General features: G+C 38.1%; 1 protein-coding gene across 2 annotated transcripts in view; it reads right to left on the bottom strand.

The window, feature by feature from the left end:
* The window catches only part of LOC108752669 (ras-related protein Rab-37-like), an 87,015-nt gene extending 66,248 nt beyond the window's left edge, over positions 1–20,767 (bottom strand). The window contains exons 1-3 of one of the 2 annotated variants that reach the window (XM_018493681.1): positions 20,399–20,767; positions 13,793–13,886; positions 10,894–11,172 (exon numbers count right to left, since the gene is read on the bottom strand). In XM_018493681.1, coding sequence (XP_018349183.1) covers positions 10,894–11,172; positions 13,793–13,849 — 336 coding nt within the window. In that variant the 5' untranslated portion in view covers positions 13,850–13,886; positions 20,399–20,767. Of the gene's footprint in view, positions 1–10,893; positions 11,173–13,792; positions 13,887–20,140; positions 20,217–20,398 lie in introns of those variants that run through there. The other variant, XM_018493682.1, reaches the window with a different exon arrangement.
* Between the last annotated feature and the right edge of the window lie 204 nt (positions 20,768–20,971).

The following is a 20,971-nucleotide window of genomic DNA, read 5'->3' as shown; positions in this document are numbered from 1 at the left end:
TTTAAAGACTATTATATCATGAGTTGGATGACCGGAAAATTATTTTTCTCATAAAATTCTTGAAAATTAAATTTATAGAGGGTGTAAACTAGTAAACGTGGTATGATAAAATCTTAAGTAACTCGCTAATAAAATGTAATATTTTTTCACTTTGAAGATCATTATAATTTAAGCTAAGTATTTATTCTATACAACTTAACTCACATCATAATAAGCTAAGTGTTTATTCTACATAACTTGACGTATCGAAAACTACGCAGACAATAATTGAGACAAATTAATTAGACAATAATTGAAAAATCAAAGAAATTATTAAACATTATATATATTAATTGTAATATCGTAAATCTATTGTCACGTGTATTTTCTCTTCTGAAATTTACACTCGTCAAGAGATTTGTATTTTTAATTAATATAATTATATGAAAACACGTTTCATCGTTTTCATAAAAATCAAAATTAAAAAATCCTAAAGGTATCTGATAATTTTCATAACATTTTATTATTACATATAGCGTGTCGGTGCTATGAAAATTTCTATGCAAAAGAGATCACGCGAGTTTAGTTCTTCAGACAAGAATATGAGATCACAAAGACTTCATCTATCTTTATCGATGACGGAGAATTTATCAACGACCATAAAGTATAGCTACCGTTCACTTCTTGCAACAAACGCGTTTCTTGTAACCACCGTGGAACGTTATCGATTAACAGTTTCATGCAATCAGTCGCGATCATTGTTTCTTCGCAACTCATCAATCAATGGCGATTTATGATCGTGCTTTTCAGAATAGATAAATATACATATAATTACTTTATCGCACTTGAAAATTTATCTGTATCGCACCAATAGAATTCATCAAAGTCCAAATCAAAGATTTTCTATCTCTTTTCGTTATCTTATTTGTAATAATTATTTATTTTAAAAATGAATTAACCCATAATTCATGTCGCAATTTATGATTATATAAATACTAAAGAACGTGTTAAATTTAACAAACTTTACATGACCAAACGACTCACTCACATTTTTGTGCTTATTTAACACAAAATGAATATATACAGATAATAATACAAATATTATGTAAAAAAATCAAGATAAAAAAATTAAATACTTTGACATAATTTGGAAACAAATTATGGAATATACATTCGTTAGTAAAATTAAGATGTATAACATATTAAAATATATATGTTAAATCAATAAAAAATAAATGTCAATTTAACATAAAATATTCTAATAACACGATCACATTAATGATCAAATGTGTTAAAAATTTAACGCAGAAATTTTAATAAAAGTCGGTTTTAACACGAATACAAAATGATTTTCACTGTGTATAATTAAGATCGTAAGTTAAAATATCGACATAATCATCGGCTAAGCCCTTTTAAGTCTATAAGTCCTTCCGGTGAGAGCGTAGGCTGTCAATTATTAATAATACCTACGGGCCCTTGGTCGAGTATATCTCGGAACAGCTCGTAACCGCGACGGAAGTGTAAAGCTGGTGTACGCGATCGGTTACGAAGCCGTCATAAAAGTGCGATCGTAAAACCGACGTACCATGAAGACAAGCCGTAAAGATTTACGAACGAGAATGTTGTAGGATTCGCAGACCCGTCGCGATCCTCAATATTACTCGGATCCTGCAGAACGAGTCCTTCCTGCACAGTTTCCGATGAAGCGAAGGACCTGTGATCCTCGACCGAGCGTTTTGTCATACGCGCATACGCGTGCTTCATATCGTGTTATTCGCTAAGTAAAAAGCATTTTCACGTAATACAGAAGGACAGACATATGCTTTTGTAGATTTTTGTCATAAAAAGGACATAATTACATTCTTTAACGAAAAAGTTCAAAACCCGTGCGTTACTTTATTTGTTAAAGAATATACTTTTATGCTTTTAAATTCTGAATTCTTTCCTAAAGTACTGTTACAAAAAAAATATAATTACATAACAAATATCTTCTACCGTTATAAAAAAAAAAAGATATAATTATACAATAAAAATTTTCGTGCACTGAAAGAGCAATTCCGCTGAAGAATTAAGAAATTCAGCTAGATACAGATTTGAAAAATAATTTGGCTGTACCATTAAAACAATTTTAGATAGGACTGATTTCTAGAATGTCGAAACATTTTGCAGCGTTGCTCGACATGCTTAAGAGATTCCTGCAAAATTATTTTGATGGTCCAATAAATTTTCAGATCTGTATATCTAACCAAATTTTTAGATTCTCCAGCAAAATTAGCGATGCTAATTCAAAGAATCGTAGCAATCGAAAAGGAGTTGCTCATTAACGCCATAATACCCGCTACGTACGGCATACGGGTCACATTGCGATTTGCATGAAACGTTCGCGCGCGTTTAAGCGCGTGCACGTGCAATCGCGTGTGCATGTATATATACACGTGCAGCAGTTGTGTTCGAGAACGCATGAGATATCGCGTTACGTGCGCATTTAACGGCGACGCACTCGTAAAAAAAAAAGAGAGAAAAAAACGTGGAAAAAAAATGTTTCGGGAAAAAAATGCGCGGGAAAAAGGCATTAGCGATGCTCGATAAGCACCACTCTTTAGAAGAATGTGAACGTTAAATGGACAAATAAATGTGGAAAAAAAAGGAGTCATCTCCCACGCATATTTCAGCATGACAATGTATTACTGGAGAAATTACACGTACACCGTTCGTGCAAGAGCTGAACAATACGAAGTCTTCTTCATCCGATAAATGGGATCGAGGGACTTGTCAACGGATAAAGATCTGTCGGCAAGATTGCACAGTTTGCGCGACGACCGGAAACCCTGCCGTGAAGGAAATGCTCACGACGGAAATTTAGAGGACGCAAGAAGGAACAAAAGGAGACTGAACGCGAAATGCGGGAATTCCAGTTGCAGAATGATTTTATGTTTCACATTCTGGCTCTGCGAAATGTATCATGAAGAAAAACATGAGGAAGGAGTCATATAGATTCGAAAGAATATACTCGATGCCATATTTATACAAGCAGCATATTCGCGACGAAATCTAAGAAAAAAAGAAAGAAAATATCCTTTTCATACATATGAAAGTTTAAAAAATTATTAAAAAATAACGATAATCCTTATCTAAGAAATTTTACTGTATCGATAAAATAAATAATAAAAATTTCTTAAGGACGTATTAGGACGTATAATTTCTGCGAGAAATTACTGGAATTGAATACTTTCATATATATATATATAAAAATGTTACATAGGTATGAAACAGTTCAATAAGATCAATATTTATATTTGACAATACAATTTTATCGTATAAATGAAAATTTTCTCATTTTATCTTAATTGTTTTTTAAAAACATTTATACTTCCTATTGAAATAATTTTTCATTTAAATTCTAAATCGTCGGGTCAACGAAATTTTTTTGTATTACTTTAATACAATATAGGAAAATCTGTATTAAAAGTTGTATAAAATTTTTTCACAAGTTTTTCATTTCGTTAAAAAAATATATGTACAATAGTACATATTTACAATCCTAGTAGAATATTTTTTTTTCGAAGCTAAATATAATCTCATCGATATACGATGTGGTATTACCATAATTTTTCTATTACCATGGTATTTCCATACGCAAACCTAAAGCTCTTTCTTGAAGACTCGGATCATTCGCATTTTCATATCCAGCGGCTTTTAGACACGGCAGCTCCGCGCACAATGCCGCTTTTCGTGTAGTCTCGACATCCAATGGCGCGACAAGGTCGTGTACATTCGTATGCTAATCATTGACGAAGGCAGAAGGAGAAACGCACGGACGAAACAGAGGAAACGACGATTCGTGCGGCGATACGACCGATAAACGCGAGCGCGTGGGTTGCCCGAAGTGTGCGATTCGCATTTTGCCTTGAGCATCAATGCACCACGTAGCAATGCAGATCAGCTAGATAATTAATACAGCGTTAATATAATATAACGTACAATGACATGTAAAATGAATATATATTTGAAAAAAATTCCTTATTTGAACTTAAAAGCCGAATGATAATTTTTTAATTCAAGACTAATCGATTGTAATTAAATTTTTGTTTAGCAGCCCCGCGTAAATCCATTATTAAAATCGCAAGTCGCGAACTTTTTTCCCTTCGATCGCAAAACGTTGGCAAAACGTGATGTTTTGCTTTTCAGACATTTATGGTGTGCACTTCACGTGATGTAAGAATTTTTCAAATTTTATGATTCATAAATAGTAGACATAAATAGAAAACCGATATCTATGAATACTTTTCTATTTTTATAAGAATCATAAATAGAAAAATTCCTTCAAGAAATAACTTTAGATTTCCTAAATCCACATCGACGTATTAACTCTCCGCTATACGGAGGAAAAGCGAAGAGTTGTCGATACGAACGTGAAAATGTGATCGATCACGTGGCGTCCGTTGTCAAAGCGATTTTGCACGCAGTTATCCGCGTGCAAGCTCGATCCAAGCTCGGTGCCTGGTTACGGTATTAAAAGCCTCAACAGTATTTTGCGATTACGAATACGAGCTGCGTGGATCGTGGATCGGTTTCAGAGTACACCGCAATGAATCGAGCTATTTGTGAGTGCACGTGCATTCGCTTGGCGGTGCTCGGTGACGTCGCGACGTGACGGGAGGCAATGTGCACGCATCGCTGCACGTACGCACATATACGTATCACACATACATATGTCTATCATAATTCGTTTAAGTTTTGCGATATCATTTGCCATTCGAGTTATATCATTTCTCTTTCATAAAAGCTAAAGAACGATTATTCTCGCACTGCGGAATCTTTTTTGGTTTTTTTTTTTTCCTCCAAGGTTCGGTTTTCCATTCGCAATTATCTTGTGGTTTAGATTAGCCTCACTTTAATTTGATAATATAAAAATTGTTTTTTTTTTTTTTTGTTTTTGTTTTTTTTTAGTTATTAATCTCTAAATTGATAGATCTGTAGTGAATACTCATATTACTATTACAAAATTAGTATGAACTATAACTAGAAAAATACAACTTTTATTATCAAGCTAAATCTAACCGCAAGCTAGAACCGCAACATGAAAAACCGGATCCACAAAGACATACACAATTTTAATTTTTTTTTTTTACACAATTAAGAAAATCAGATTGAGTATTCTTCTGAATGTACACACGTAACAGAAAGATTGAGATTTGATACAACGATAGTCGAATGTCATGGATACCGTCGCAAAAATAATTTTTATGAGAACCGTGCATTGTTCGTCACGCATTCTTTTACGTGCTGCATGTTTCGTCGATGTACGCTTCGTTGTAGAGTTTCTCATTATTACACAGTATAATATTTCACCTCTACAATTTGTAATCTTTATTTCGAAATATGAAACCTCTAGTATCTATACCTTTAAATCTTTTCTCGGATAACAAAAGTTTTCAGTGCAACGAGCGACTTTCATCCTGCAATTTCTACAAGTCGCGATTTTATTTTAAGATCCTTAAGTTCTTGCACTATTTCAAAAATAAGAATTACTTCTCTGGTATAATACCATAAAATTCATAATCCCAATAGATTCTTTGTATCTACATCTAACTCTTTCCAGCCACCGCATCCTGTTTCAAATAAAACGTAATAAGAAAGAGAAGATAAGAGCGAACAAAGAATCAGCAGATATAGATACAGGGTCCGTTGGGGTTAAAAATTTTGGCGTTACACGTCGAGTTTAATTCTTTTTCTCTCAAATACATTAATAATTGATATTTTAAGAAAAATTCTGTTGTTCTGAAAAAAAAAAAAAATTGCTACAGTAGCTACATCTTCGTTCAGCGTACGGGCAATGTTTGTGACATAATTCTTGCCAAGTCGCTGTAGTAGAGAAAGAGGACAATTTCTCGTTTTATTTTACCCCTTCAAATATTACGTAGCACCTCGTATATAACAGTACCAGGTGCTGGCGACGCAAGTTCCTCTTCCTCCTTCGTCGTCGAGAAATCTCACGAGTAGACAACGCCATGCGCGATAAAAATAACTCGAGCCGCATCGTCGCGGTCGTCGAGCGCTTGTTTAATAGAGGCTCGCTGTTCTTCGGTGCAACAGCTGCGGGTGGTTAGATTATTACCGAACGGGATTGAATCAGCCAAGCACAAAATGAACTCAAGTCCGAGTGCGATCGAAAATACCGCCACGCGCGTTTCTTGCAAATGAAACAAACTCGACGCCATCAAAGGAAAGAGAGAGGGGTAGGGAGACGATTTACAAAGTTTGGAATTACATTAAACATGCGCGCACTATTAAAGAGCTAATTTGTTCTCTCTTTGAAGAAAAGGTCACAAACAGGAGAGATGTTTATTTTCTATGAATTGACGAGAGAGAGAAATGGAAATTTGATTCTTTTATTCAAAACCATAGGAAATATCTGTCGTAAACAAATCCACTGTGATGATTACGATTATGGTAAGAACATGTCGTGAATATATTTACCATTTCTTGCTTAGTATGCGCAATTCTTCTCGAATAATTTATTAATTATCGAGCTTCGCGGCTCGGTAAACTCAGTTGGAGTGTTGAATATTAATTTGTCTAAAATATTCATTCAATATTTCCAATATTCACCGATGAAAATGTAACAATTGAACAATTACTGTACTTATTCCAAGAAAGCTTACTGTTACAAATCTACTTCATGTAAAACGTTTATCTTATTTTAACTTTTGGATGCAAAAGAGAAATTTTTTTTTTGAGAACCTCGCGGGATTTACTTTTATATAATATTCTTCCTATATATTTTCGAAGAAACTTTTTATCTTTCTAGGTAATTTTTAAAGAAATTTTAAAGCTATCAATTAGACGTTATCAGAGTCACTTTTATTAACCGCGAGTTCTTTTTTAAAATTTATTACAGTTGCAGGTCTGCAAACAAAGAAAGTCAGTGTGAGCGATAATAAAAGATACTCTAGTCTTTGTTTTGCACATTTTAGCCATTAATTTATAAGATATAAATGGATGCGTGTGAATAAAACGATATGTAAACCAAGTCCCTTCTTAGCAATGTATGAAATAATAAATTATTCTATTCTATTTATTAAATAATTCTGCATCAAAGAATTAATTTTTTAAATGATTGTACAAAAAATGTAAGAAGACGACAACGAGTACAAACACACGGAGAGAATTTTTTCTCAGAGTTTACCCTGAAAATATGATAGTCGTGGAACAACATTGTATTCAAAAATTGTAATGTAAATCTCTCTCATTCATTAATAAAATTATAAAGTACAGTAAAATTATAAATTACAATAAAGTATAAGATAAGTTTGATTAATTTTACTGAAAAAAGTGCATGGTAAAAATCTTTAAAATATTGTATCACAACCATCCCATATTTTCGGGGTAAATTTAAAAACAAAATTCGGTCCGTGCAACATTTTCCACGACCCAATTTGACATTCTTGAGAAACGAAATTAATCATGTTTGCTCAATTTATTATTTCTCGTTTAAACGAAATTCCATTTCACTGTTCACGTTTTTCTTATATATCTTTGTCAACCAAGAAGTCATCCGTCACAGTCATATTCTCCGATAAAAAGTATTATCGGTCAATATCTTAGGAAAACGTACAATTTTCTGATAAACATTCCGAAGATTCCAAGTATGAATCAAGTGACACTTACGAGAAGAGAAATTTTATTATGTCGTCTTATCATCGAGGTCATCATCTCTGGATTACTATAATCGCGGCTGTATCTACAAGCGTGAGTCCTCTTATCGAGGAATCCGTCGCGCCGTTTCCGGGACGCAATGGCGTACGGTCGTCACGGCCAACACGAGATCTAACGAGCAAACGCGGTTCCACACGCGGAAAGATCGCTCATCTCCCTTGCGGCAACCGTGAAACCGCGAAGGACGTTGCAATTTTTCGCGGTGGACGTGGTCGCAGCAGCTTCATTCTCTTCTTTCCACCGTCGTTTTTGTCGTATGTCTCGTTCTCAATAGCGTATAACAAAAAAAATATGATAAAAAAAAATATGCGTGTTCTTGGATAAAAATTCTTTCGCAAGTTTTTCGAGACCGCCTAAAAAACTGCGTCATCTTACACAAATAAAATCAATTCCATGTTTTCGTTGAGTTTAAGCGGAATTTCAATAATCCCGTTCGAGTAATATTGTTTGCATTAAGTTCTTTAAGATGCTTATATCAACACCATTATTAAAATTGACGATCAATGTAAGCGACGTTAAACCGAATTGGCGAACCTAGAGAATTAAAAATATATTTATAGCGAGAATAAAAAAATATATTTGCAACATTCGCTCTTCGGTCAAAAATAAAATTCTTTCTCTTAAAAAATTTGGTGCGAGAGCCCTCTCGATTTGGCACAAAAAAATTTACAATTTGGTAGTTATTTTTCACTTCGCGACATCGCGAAGAATCATGGGTACCAAGAGTAAAACCGGAAATCGACTGACGAGATAGCTCACCCCACAAACGGAATGCTTCGATGTCTAGCGTACACCACGCTGTTGGTCTCATCGCTTCGTCCTCCCGTCGTCTTTCTGCATTACCACACGGCCGCTAACTCAATTGGTATGCGACTGCGCGAGCCCGCCAGATGCACAACCGCCGTTGAGGTCAGTGTGCGGTGCCGGCGATGCGTTGTCTAGCCGAGTTTCAACCGAGCGCGCATGCTGTATTGTGAAAAGAGAGGAAAGAAAAAATACGCGCATCTCGTCAGAGCGAGAGTCTCGGAAAATCAATCCCGACTCCGCCAGTCATTTGCGACTGACAGTTCGAATTTTCGCATGTATCGTGGAAACTGTCCGAATATATACGAATATATATATATATATATAAAACATGCGAAATTTTCACTGAACAATACGTCTCTCTGTCGGAGACTTATCAGAACGTGCGCGCGGACGGAGTATAATCGAGGCCGTTGAACGCAGAACAAGATGAAAGGCGCGTGGGTGGGAAAAGAGGAGAAAGGCTACGCAGTTCTCTTCCCTTAATACGATATTTATCTTCCCCTTCTCAGAGAGAATCTGCAAAAATCACGCTGGTTGCTGCGCGGGGTCTTCAATTATCCTTTATAGGCGGTACGAAGTGAGTACTGACGAGGTGCCCGGACGGCCGAAGAAAGTGCAAGGCAAGAACCGGCTCGAGAGATGGTAGACCCCCTACCGGTTTTACTTGGTCCCCCTGTGTAGTAGCTTATTCAAGCCTGCCGCCCCTCTCTGGCTTCCCCTCCCGCCGCTCTTCCGTCCCACGTTGAGTAGTCACGAAGAGAGAACCCTCTCCTTAATTGCAGCGGGACGACCGGGAAAAAAAAAGAAAAAAGAAAAAAAAAGCTCGATGGCTTCTGGGTTCTACTTTATTGCGCGTTGACTCTCGCGTACGGCTCGGAGCATAAAATTAAATGTCACGCGCGGAAAAGTGCAACGGAGGCCCCGATCGCGTCCTATATTTAGCGCCCGTCGAGCGTTATCGCTCCCGGTCGATCTGAGGTGAAACTGATCGAGAATTCAGACCCCACAGATCTAGAATTTGTCTCTGGCAAAGTCTATTGCTCCTGCATTGTGTCATACATCGCATGCAATTATTAATTAGATCTTGCGATAAGAATTATCGCAAGGATCATCCAAATTACCCAAGAGTTCATTAAAATATTAAGCATTGTGATGTTACGGTATTGTCAAGATAATTAAAAGTTTGCTGTTGTAATATATTAGAAATATGTTTAACATTTGCCTTTTTCTTTACCACGATGTACATTAAATAACGTTTCCTTGTTATCGCGTAGTTATCTCCGTTTAACCTCACACTTGCACTCGCATATATCGTTCATATATGAGAATTAAGCGGAAGGAAAAATTTGGAAGTATATCCGAAGACGCCGTAGCTTTAAAGAATAGTTAAAATTAAATATGTAGAAATATATCCATAATTGAGAAAAATGAAATTGTTTTCGTGAACGATATCAGATTTACGAGACGAAGCTTGAGACAAAGCTAAAGGTGTTATCTAACGCGCGTTATCCGCGAATCGCGTTCCACCGGATGCGAATGAAGACGGCGAAGGAGCAGATAAGAAGGCGGCGAAGACAGAGGAATCTTACGAGCTGGAAGCTCGCGAACGAGGCAAAGAGAAGGACGTGATGAAGCGAAGAAAAGGACGGAAGGGACCGGGAGAGAGAAGCCGCGAGGAGCGAACAGGAGCGAAGAAGAGAACGAAGACGCAAAATGAAGAACGGGGGAATCGTACCCGTGGCTACACCACGGACCTCTGGCATTCCCGATCATTATTCCATGGGTTTGCCGAGGGAGAGGAGGACGGCTTCAGGCTTGTCCTTGGCACGGAAGGCAAGGTTAATCCCATTGCATCTCGGAAGCGTGGTGATCTACCGATCGACGACGAGTTGGTTTGCTGCCGAATTGCGCGTACTTGGGTATCGACTCGAGATATGATTTATCACGAAAGAAACTTCATAGAGAGAAAGACGACGGAGCTTCTTATTTAAATATATTTAAATATATATATTTTGTGGTTGTAAATAATTCCCTTTGACTTAACACGCAAAATAATGAAGAATGCTAATAATAATACCCTCCAAAGTCTTTGGAGTAGAATCTCACGTTCCAAGGAGTGAAAATTCAGCCAGTCTTGATAAAGAGTCGCTCAATTTTCCATCTTTAAGACCGATAGACTCATAGTCAGTTCTTATCTTATTCAAAATCGTCTTAAGTTCAGTCTTGAGTTGTCATAAACCAATTAGAGAGCCGCATTAGCGTCTTGAGATATTACTTAAGACGGTCTTGAAATAAGCATCGACTATGAATACCGATCTAAGAGTGAGATTTCGCTCTTCGAAGTGAGATTCACTCTAAAAGGTTTAAAGAGTGGGTAAAACGACGTACCTTGTGCGCGAAATTATCATCTCTCTCCTGATCCTTCTTCAAAGCGCTTCTCACGCTATCGAAGTCGCTCGTTGTCTTGAAAGTCGTGCTGTAGTTGTTACTCAGTACCTCGGCAGGTGGCTTATAATCGCGATATCCGGTAGGTGAGGGTGTCTTCTCGAAGGATCGCTCTACAGTTGCGGGCGTGAGGCCTCCGGAAATGACATTCGTGACAGTGGAAGAGCGATCGTCGTCCATTTCGAATACGTCGTCGCTCATGCTATCTTCGGTTGTCAAAAACTGCGAATTAACGCAAAAAAAAGCATCTTTCATCTTTGATTTCTGAATGTGTTTAACGTCATTGGACTAATATGAATACGTAGTTTAAACATAAAATTTACTTATAATTTACTTAATTTTAATGAATTATTTGTAAAAAAAAAAAGTATATATTTAATTCACAGAAAAAAGTCACATTATCATTAATGCCGGAAATTAACCCATTAATTAATTAATGTACAACTTTAAGGAATAAAAATAATATTTAGCTTCTGAAATCCCAATAGTATACAATTCTCACAAAAAAGTTCCTCAAACGGCTGATCGAGAAAATCCAATTCGCTATTTTACTGTGATTACAATCCCTTTGATCGCTTTCGAGTGTCGTCGTATAGGTCGCGAAGAAATCGTTCGCGGTCTTTCTACCTACAGTAACTTTCCGCGAAACGAGTGCCGCTTGTCGCATTATCGAAGCCTACCGGAGAAACCAGTTCGGTGGATGCTCTCCGTAAATGCCATTGCCGCGCAGCGAATGCTGAAATAACTGTCCTTCGATCGACCGACATCTCCATCTTCGAAGAACGTGCCGTAACGCCACGGCCTTGTGTAGTACTTAAAGCCAATTAGTAGTTAGTCCCCGACGGCTCTGATATAGAGGCTAGATCACTACATGGTCGCGCGCGATCATAAAATGACATGAAGATGGGTACTCGAACCCTTTATGGAGTCACGAATGCGCTCATCAACTCTCGCGTAGCATCGTGGAGTCAATCACAGAAAATTGTCATGTGAGAACTTTCGACTCATTGAAGTATTTGACATATTCGAAGTACGATAAGGTAAAAGACACGTCGTAAACGTATGCTCGTGACGTCTTAGTCGTAACGTCGGCAGCGTCTCTTGAAATTGAAAGGGCTCGCGTGGAATCGATAAATTTACATGGTGGAAAGCAACTGGCATACATGATTTATGGTTCGCACTGTTCCCTGCGAAGAGGCACCGAAGAAGTCCGATATAATCTCCCGGGTAGCCAGCTCCCCGCTGAATATTTTAGCGGATACACTCCATGAAGGTTACTTTAGCGACGTCTGGCTACTTCGATTCTTCACGTCGCGCGCCTTAATGGCCTTTATCGATAGCACGTACAAATGATAGCGCAGCAGTAGTTTTATACTATCATCATCGTTACATTAGTTCTCGTATTTCGATTAGCATTATGAATTTAATATCTCTTTATTTTATATCGCAATACACTTTGTATGAAAGTAAAAACATGTTTTGCCATTCTGTGTGTTCTTTATTTTATTCTATACGTCACATAAAGTCACATCTGTACATTTTGTATATGTACACCCATGTATAAAATTTTTCCCCTTTTCCCCTCTCACTTTCTATGTGTATAATGTTAGATATTGTACAGTTGTGCACTGATCTCTCGTAATTTGAATTAATTTATACTTTATGCTACAGTTAAATCACGTAACGGCATGATGGGTAAAGTAACTGGAATGTTATGGTAATGAATACCCGCATTGTCCCAACATCGCTTCCCTTCCGAAATAATTGCCTTCCATTTCACTCTACCCCAACGTTAGACCGCCCTTCATTAATCCCATCCCTGAGATGTCACGTGACGTGCAACTTTTATTGTGCGAAATCGGTTCAAACACCAAACAGATTTGCCTTCGTGTAATACGTTGACATATAAAAAATATATTTATAAATTATAATAAATGATTTATTAAGACCGTACATATGAATACACAAATAAGAATATTAAAGGTCTATAACGATTAAATTGATAAATTATACTGTTCGGAAAAAAAACCACGAAAATGAGATTAATCATTTTTCCGTAGTTTTTTGGATGTTGAATACAAATCCGATTTCCAAATTGCTTTCTCACGTCACAATTTTGAAAACTGGATTCGTATTAAGCGTTGAAAAATCTAAAGAAAAAGAAAGACTACTCTTTTGTTCCGATTAGAAATTAGTTATTTTTTATTTGGCAGTGTTATATCAATAGAATAAACGCATTTGTGTGCGTAGATATCGATTCGGAAAAGCAATTCTGTTAATGGATGACCGAGATACGAAATGGTCTGTTTCGGCGTGTATAAAGAGCCAAGAATCGATGAAGCAAAAAAAAAAAAAGGAGATGGAAATTACAGCTTTAGAAGTGCACTATTGATCGAGCCAGACGCTTAATCGAACACGATCGATGGTGACCTGTGTACGACTACCGGACTCTTGGGATACTTGTTGCACCGGTTCTCCACGCTCATTACTCAACTGACGGTTGCCCATATACCGGTGATAAAGTCGGCAGCGATAATTGGGTTGCGAAAGCACCGTCGCGATACCACGACACCTCGGCACCTCGCGTGGTCGATCGATTCTCCCAAGAATAAATTCACAGTTACAAACTGGATCAAGTGTTTGAAACTTTTCAAGTTTTCGATACAATAACAAAAATATTTAAAAAAGTTTTGATACACGATCATCAAAACAAACCTTTGCAATATTTATATTATTTAAAAATCCCAATATTCGTAAAATAGTGGACTTTTCATGAATTTCTTACATTTGCAATACTTATTCATTTGCCAAGTCACTGTACATTAAGGATACATGTACTTACGTTAACGGACGCCGAAGCGGGAACGGTAATTGAATTTGGACCATCACCACCTCTCATCGTGCTCTTCTAAACGTGAATATCTCTCATTAGATAACTGCAAACAACAAAATGCTATCCGTTACTATATTTCATTTAATCAATGAATATAGATAAACGGCGTTATATATGAAATTATGTAAAACTGTGTGTATGTTTGGAATTTAAAAAAATGCTCTTTCAAAAATAAACGCAAAGAGTATATAGCCACACGCAGGATGTTTTTGCGAATGTTATATAATATATTTAAAATTCTTACATTAATAATACAAAATCATAAAAGGTTCGGCTCATATTAGGCCATCTTCAGTATGCGGTATAAATAATTTTTATCAATAATTCGTAGTCATAAAAGTAAAGGAATTAAAATAAACAATTAAAATAGTTCGTTGTAGTCTACGCTTGTGTAAGTTGTCATAAATAATTTGCCTCTGTTAGTCCTAATGTGAGATTTATTGAAACAATTTTTCATAGAGCTCTAGATAATGAAATATTTATAATTGTAATATTATTTACTAAAACGTTGCGCGAAACAAATTTCCAGATTTTAACCGAGAGTAAAATATCTATTTAAAAAATATTCTCTTCCCCGCAATGTTTCGGAAATAAAATATAATTGTACAATTATTACTGTCATAAATATTTCAAGCATTTTGTTATAACATATTGGAAAAAAAATCAGATTTTATCTCTCAATCCTTGCATAAGTCTCTCTTCTGCGAGAAGTTTGTACAAAGGCGTTATCATAGTTCTAGGCGACCGATTCTATTCGGTTCGAGTGTAAATTTACTCGAAGGGTGCGAGTTTGCTTCACAAGATCAAAGTTCGACTAGACATATATATACCGCGATGAAGACATCGCGTCAATTCCGGTCCCGGTCGAGGAAAATCGAGGGACCGTACTCTGCGAAGCTCTCCACCCTGCCTGAATTCGACGAGTGGTTTCTATCCATTCAATATTTCAACCCTTCTTCGTCACGTGACTCACAGTCACGCAACATTACAATGAACGTTCATAAGGGCATCTCTCTATCTCTCATTCCATCGATACTCCATCGGTACGATGTCATTTATTATTTTCGGAAGCACAGCTTTTCCTCTCGCTTCTTCTCCCTTTCATCATCACGTTTCACAGCCTAACGCGCTCTACGTTTCCTACGCTCGTTCTGCCATCCCGTTCTCTCCCTTCCTCAACAACAACACATATGCTTTCTCTCATCGTCCTTTTCTCCCTAACAATCGCCGAACTTCACACGCAATCACGCACGCGTCATCTTCACACACTCGCACGTAAAACGTCCCGCGTGACATTCTATCCCTCTCAGGTGCACGCACTTAGCCTAACCACATTCGAGTGTCGTTCGTCACACGCCCGACAAACAGGACTACTTTCTCACTCGCTCTTTCACCCGTAACATCTTCACGCTTCGTTTCATCGTTTGTCTCCCGCGCTCTCTCGCTCTCACTTGCGCCATTACGGCTCTTCGGCCTCTTTGTCACGCGCACGATCAGAGAGACCGGCGCGCTGTTCGTCTCTGTCATACGCTCTCTCTCTATCTTTCGACGTGGCCTACCCACCGCAATAAGTTCCACCCGCCCACGTTACCTTTCACGCACTTCTTCTCGCCGGCCGATCATCCGTTGCGGATCGGGAAGCAGGCGATTCGTTTATCTCACCGCTCGATCTTTCGACGACCAACTCGATCGGCTGACTGTCCGAAAAAGGGAGACAAAGGAGCATTTTTATTTCCCTTGCCGAGACCAATCGAATATAATGCCGCTCGGATATCTGAATAATAATTATGCACACGTAATTGTAAATTTTGCAGATTAAAATTGAAAAAGCAATTTTAGAGCAAAATTTCAGAGCAATTCGCCATACTTTTCCGAACTCGTAAGGGAATCTTTTTAAATCTTTTTGAAATCTTTTTCCCCGAATAATATGGAAATTCTTCTCAAATCGTATAATTTTTTTATATCGATCTCGGCTTAAATTAAGCCTCTTGAATCGTCATGAAGTAACAGGACTGACTCGGCAAATACGGAGCAACTGAGATCGGAGCAAAAAGCGGCTTTTCTAGTAGAATGCATCGTTGATTTTCTAGGGAAATTATTTGCCCTTGAAGTTGTCGGTACTCAGTACGCTTTCTCGGTCGCCTGATTTCTTCTCCGATTTTCACAGCCAGTCGAGCGAAACGTACTCATGGCCGGAAACATTAGTAGAATCACGCTCGAGGGACAAAGGATGTCATTATTTTAATCGATAAAGTTATTGATATGGTTTGTGAAGACGTTCGCGTAAAATGGATTTTATTTCATCGTTGATTTAACATTCATTGATCAATCAATACGTAGTAATCGATAATAAAGAATTAAATGCTTCAGATTTTTGACAATTTTAATAAATATGATTCGTCAATAAATGTAATATATTTTGGTATTACCCCCCTCATGTTCCAAGAGTGAATACTTATTGAAATATTTATCAACCCTCAATTGACTATGGAAATACACCTAAATTTTAAACATCCCCTTTAAAGTACAGAATGAACATTTACCTTAAGGATTGATGAAGGAAGATTCAAAATTTGTTTATCTACAATTTAGGACGTCACAATACTAATTGTAGAAATTTACAATCGTCCTCAAAATTGTCCTTTCGAACCAAACGCTACAGTTTAAAGTTCACGTAAAAAATAATACGCTGAAAAAGTGTCAGAAATCTTTAAAATACATTCATCACGCATCGTGATTTTTTGAACGTAGCCAAATACGATGAACTGTAAAAGAAAAATCATTATGTTACAAAAAGGGAGTTTGTTAGATTTCCTGAAAATCTACAAACAGTTTTTCATTCGTCGTGTATAATTTTTTGATATTTTTGTTAATTGACAAAGATCGATCTCGTTTATATTCCTCAATCAATACCGGCATCGCATCGTGGCAAAAAAAAAAAAAAAACGCCACGCACGAATACAACGGGAGCGTGCACTTGGGCTTCGCGGAATCGCGCCGGCGCCGACGCCGTGATCTCGTGCTACGAAATCACATCGAGAGTTTGATTGCACGATGCTCGCGGTGGCCTTAATGAGAGCGAGAGAGCCTCCGATCGAGTAAACCTAAAGGCCATCGCGGGGTCCGTCGCGTCGGATCGTTCGGGTCCTCGCGGATTGCACGATCGCGCGCGCACCATAAAAGCGCTCTTTCTATATTTAGCCACGGCTTCGTATATATTCCCCACCTACATCGCCGCCCTCTCATTTGTTTTACGAGTCCGCGCGCCACGCTTTCATTATGTTTACACACGCCCCGCGAAATTGTCGCGCGACGCAAATTACTCGACCAGTTTATCGATCGCGTTAAACGATTACGCAACAGCCGCTTGTCCGAAACATCTCACAGGAATATTCTCTTCTCGATGCCAGTATTCCGCATAGCTGGCCGCGAAATCGTGGTGTCTCGTTACACCAAAAAAAGTTTTAATTGTAATCGTAAGATCGTACGAGTATATCCATCGATTATGATCGAGCATTCTAAAATGCAAGGTTAGGTAATGCTGAATTACAAAGTTGAAAGTCAAGTTAAAAAGTTGAAAAGTTAAGGAATTTTCAAACTTTATCCAGTTACATTTTAGACTGTTAACTTTTTAACTTTATATAGTTATATTTGATCGGTAACTAGTAATTTTTAATTTGATTTTTCAAAAGTTAACATCAGAGTTGAGTAGTTTTCGTTATACAGATCCTATAATCGGATTCTAATTTTAAGTAATTTCAAATATTTCAATTGCGTTTAAACAAAGAATAAAGAAGTTTGAAAGCAATCCGTCGTCGTGAATTAAAATAATGTTTTTTCCCGAAAAATATAGAAGTGCAATTTACTGCTTTATAGGGATTATTTTTTGATACCCCAGAATAATCACGCAAAAGTTAATCAAAATCCGTAAACTACTCTGTGAGTCTCTCCCTGTTAGTTAAAAAAGTTAACTTTTTAACTTAGTTTTTTAATTTAGTTAAAAAAAAGTTCACTTGAAATCATGAAATAAAACAAATTTAACTTTTAACTGTTCAATTACAATACTTTTTTTTCATTAACTTAACTTTTAAATAAATTAATGTCACTATGGATAAACTTTTTTCTTAACTAAGTTAAATTTTCAAGACTGTTAACTTTAACCTACTACTTAGTTAAAAAAAAAAAAAAGGTTAACTTACCCAACCCTGCTAAAATGTATAAATAATCGATTTATTTACAACTTTGCGGTTATCTCACAGCACATCGCAATCGACCATTGAAAGTTCTCTCTTTTCCGCGAAATGGAAGGAAAGGAAGGATTCCAATTGGTCGATTCTCTTATGCATTATGCGTTATGCAAAAGTGTGTGCTGCGGCCTTACGACTAAAATTTTGTTACGCGATGGCCTTTAGATATTGATTTATCCGCGTGTACGATCCGTCACGTGTGCGTCGTGTAGGTTATCGCGATCGGATACGAAATTAACGATGGTATGTAACATCTCTGGGAACGAGAGATCGCATCGAGTCCTATTGTTATCGTCATTTCGAAGTCACGTCTACGACCTCGCACAGCGCACCCGCGATCGGTGCTTTCTACAATAATCTGCATCTATACGACGTGGTCGTAGATCGCGGCTTTTAACCGCAAATTCTGTCGGCATAATAAATTATTTCTTGTTCATTATCTAGCAGTCTAGTTACCAGCCCGCAGGGAGATTTCCCTGCGATCAATCGTGTACAGAACCGCGATTAATGAAACAAGGAAGCGAAGAAAGTAATCGTAATCGCTACAAGCGAAGATTACTTTCTCATACTGTACTTACTATCTCAAAAAGGCTATTGAAACACTCGAAAGAGCGAGATTATTATTAATGGATTTTTTTTGTAAAACAATAAGTTTTTTACAGTATTTTAAGATGCTTATTAGCATCATTAAATAGCACAATTAAATCAACAATTGAATTTATGATATGTGTTATTTCAGCATTTCAAGTCTGACAATAATCGGTAGTTTATATAACTGGTATGTATTTAAAATTGATATGTGAAAAATAATATTAGGCAGCAATATTTAATTTTATTGTATTTCGCCCTTCTTTATTTATTTCATTTCATCATATCTAGCTTATCTTATTGTTGCATTAAAGTTTAATTGATTATTGATTTTATTCCTATAAATATTTGTTTATTTTACATTTAAACGAGATAAGTTAAACTACGTTGTAAAAAAACCAGAAACTCGGTCAAACGCCTGAACTGAAGTTATGAATGCTCGACTACTTGTTACACTTTTCGCCGCACATGCGCATTGTCGGAAACAATCTCGCAATTACAAAATATAACGTTCACATTTTGTTGCTCTCTCTTGTCTTATTTTATACGAATGACGATTTGAAAAACTTCACTAAAGTCCAAGTTTTCAGCTATTAAAAGTATTAAAATAAAATTACAAGAACAAGAGAAAGAATTATAATCGATACTTGAAAGACACTTTAAATACTTAAATTATGGAATAATTAAATTGTAGTTGTGGGATATATTAAATTGTAGAGAAAATTACATGTAAATAGTTAAATAATTGTAAATTAAGCTCGCGCTCAGCCCTCGTTATTTCTACGCTACTGCCGAGGAGACGTGCCGTGGGCATAGGCGGTGACTTTGAAATAGCGCTTCGATATTGATTAAATGCCATTACGAAAGTCTATGTTCGTCCCTACGTGCGTGTCGTTCCATCGGCAGTGGACGCCAAGGTCGCGCATTAACATTACGTACTTCTATTTCCAGCAATACGTGCGTGCACATGATAGCGTTACGTGGCAAACAGCGCGCAGATTAAATCTCGCCTGAACCAACGCTCTATCGCGCGCTCTAACGCATCTTCGCCGGATATTTCGGTCGGGAAATTACCCCGAAGCTACTGTGCCGGATACCATCAGCCGTGCGCCGATCCCTGACGAAATCGATCACAGAGATATCTCATTTGCAGCATCGGAATGTTTTCTCAAGGAATCAAAGCGAGCGTAAGACTGGCGAAAAAGTGAACAGCTGTTTCGCGAGTTTTGAATGCACGACGCGCGCCAAGGGGAATTCACTTAAATCGCTCGTTCAGAAATTTCATCCGGATATATCTAGGTGCTGTCTATCTTTATTATTACACTAAACGTTGAACAAGAATAGAATGATAACTGGGTTCGCTGATCCGGGGTTGCCGAGACGCAATTCTAACGGGAGATACGTGAAGGACGACGTATCACACGATATTGAATTAATCCGCAATTATTCTAATTGACCCTACCTTCAATGGACCCTACCCGCAACCCCTACTGGGCGCGCGCCAGTTGGAATTCGCTGCGGCAACGCGCACGCACCACCCAATCGGAAATCGCACGTTGACACACCTGTATACGAGGAACGGAGTCCTCTCACCGCGAAAGCCTACGCTCGCGCTTTACCTTTAGCTCGCCGCTAACCCCGTTTTCCCCCGCGATAACGCGACTTCGCTCTGGCCGATAACGCTCCGGCAGTGACGTAACGACGACGGAGACACACTCACCTTCCACCAGCGTGCGGTAGGTCGACCCACTTTTCCCATGAACGGCCGACGAAACGACGGCAGGCGAAACACGGCGGAACCTCCGGGAGTACCTCTCGCGTACTCTTTTATCGATCTCGCCGTGTATTTACGCCGTCACGCTGCCCTCGGCGACGAAATAAATCTCGTCTCGTGGATCCGAGTAGCTCGGATCGCAGTTACGTTACGGTGTTGCGTTACGTCGTTACGCGTTGTTACGTTCGCGACACTCAGGAGGATAAGGGCGGTCTCCACCCCTCGAGACTTAAGAATAAGCTTCGTCGCGACGGTGTCCGTCGTCGTCGTCGTCACGTGACAACACAGAGACCCGACCGACGCACACTCGCGGCAGTCATGGTCGTCGCGCAGCTGTCTGACGGCAGACAGCGCAATGGAACGAGGTGGAGCACACACCGATGCGATTGTGTGTACGGCTCGCACACGCGAGGCCGATGCGAGTTTCCGCGAGATGTATTCCTACTCGGGGGTGCGAAGAGCATGAAAGACGAACGAAAGGGAGCGCGCGCGCGCGCGCGCGTACCGTGTCGCGTGTAC

The sequence above is a fragment of the Trachymyrmex septentrionalis genome, unplaced genomic scaffold (assembly GCF_001594115.1).
Source record: "Trachymyrmex septentrionalis isolate Tsep2-gDNA-1 unplaced genomic scaffold, Tsep1.0 scaffold60, whole genome shotgun sequence".
Taxonomy (NCBI): Eukaryota; Metazoa; Arthropoda; class Insecta; order Hymenoptera; family Formicidae; genus Trachymyrmex; species Trachymyrmex septentrionalis.
This window is presented reverse-complemented; position numbering and strand designations above follow the sequence as displayed.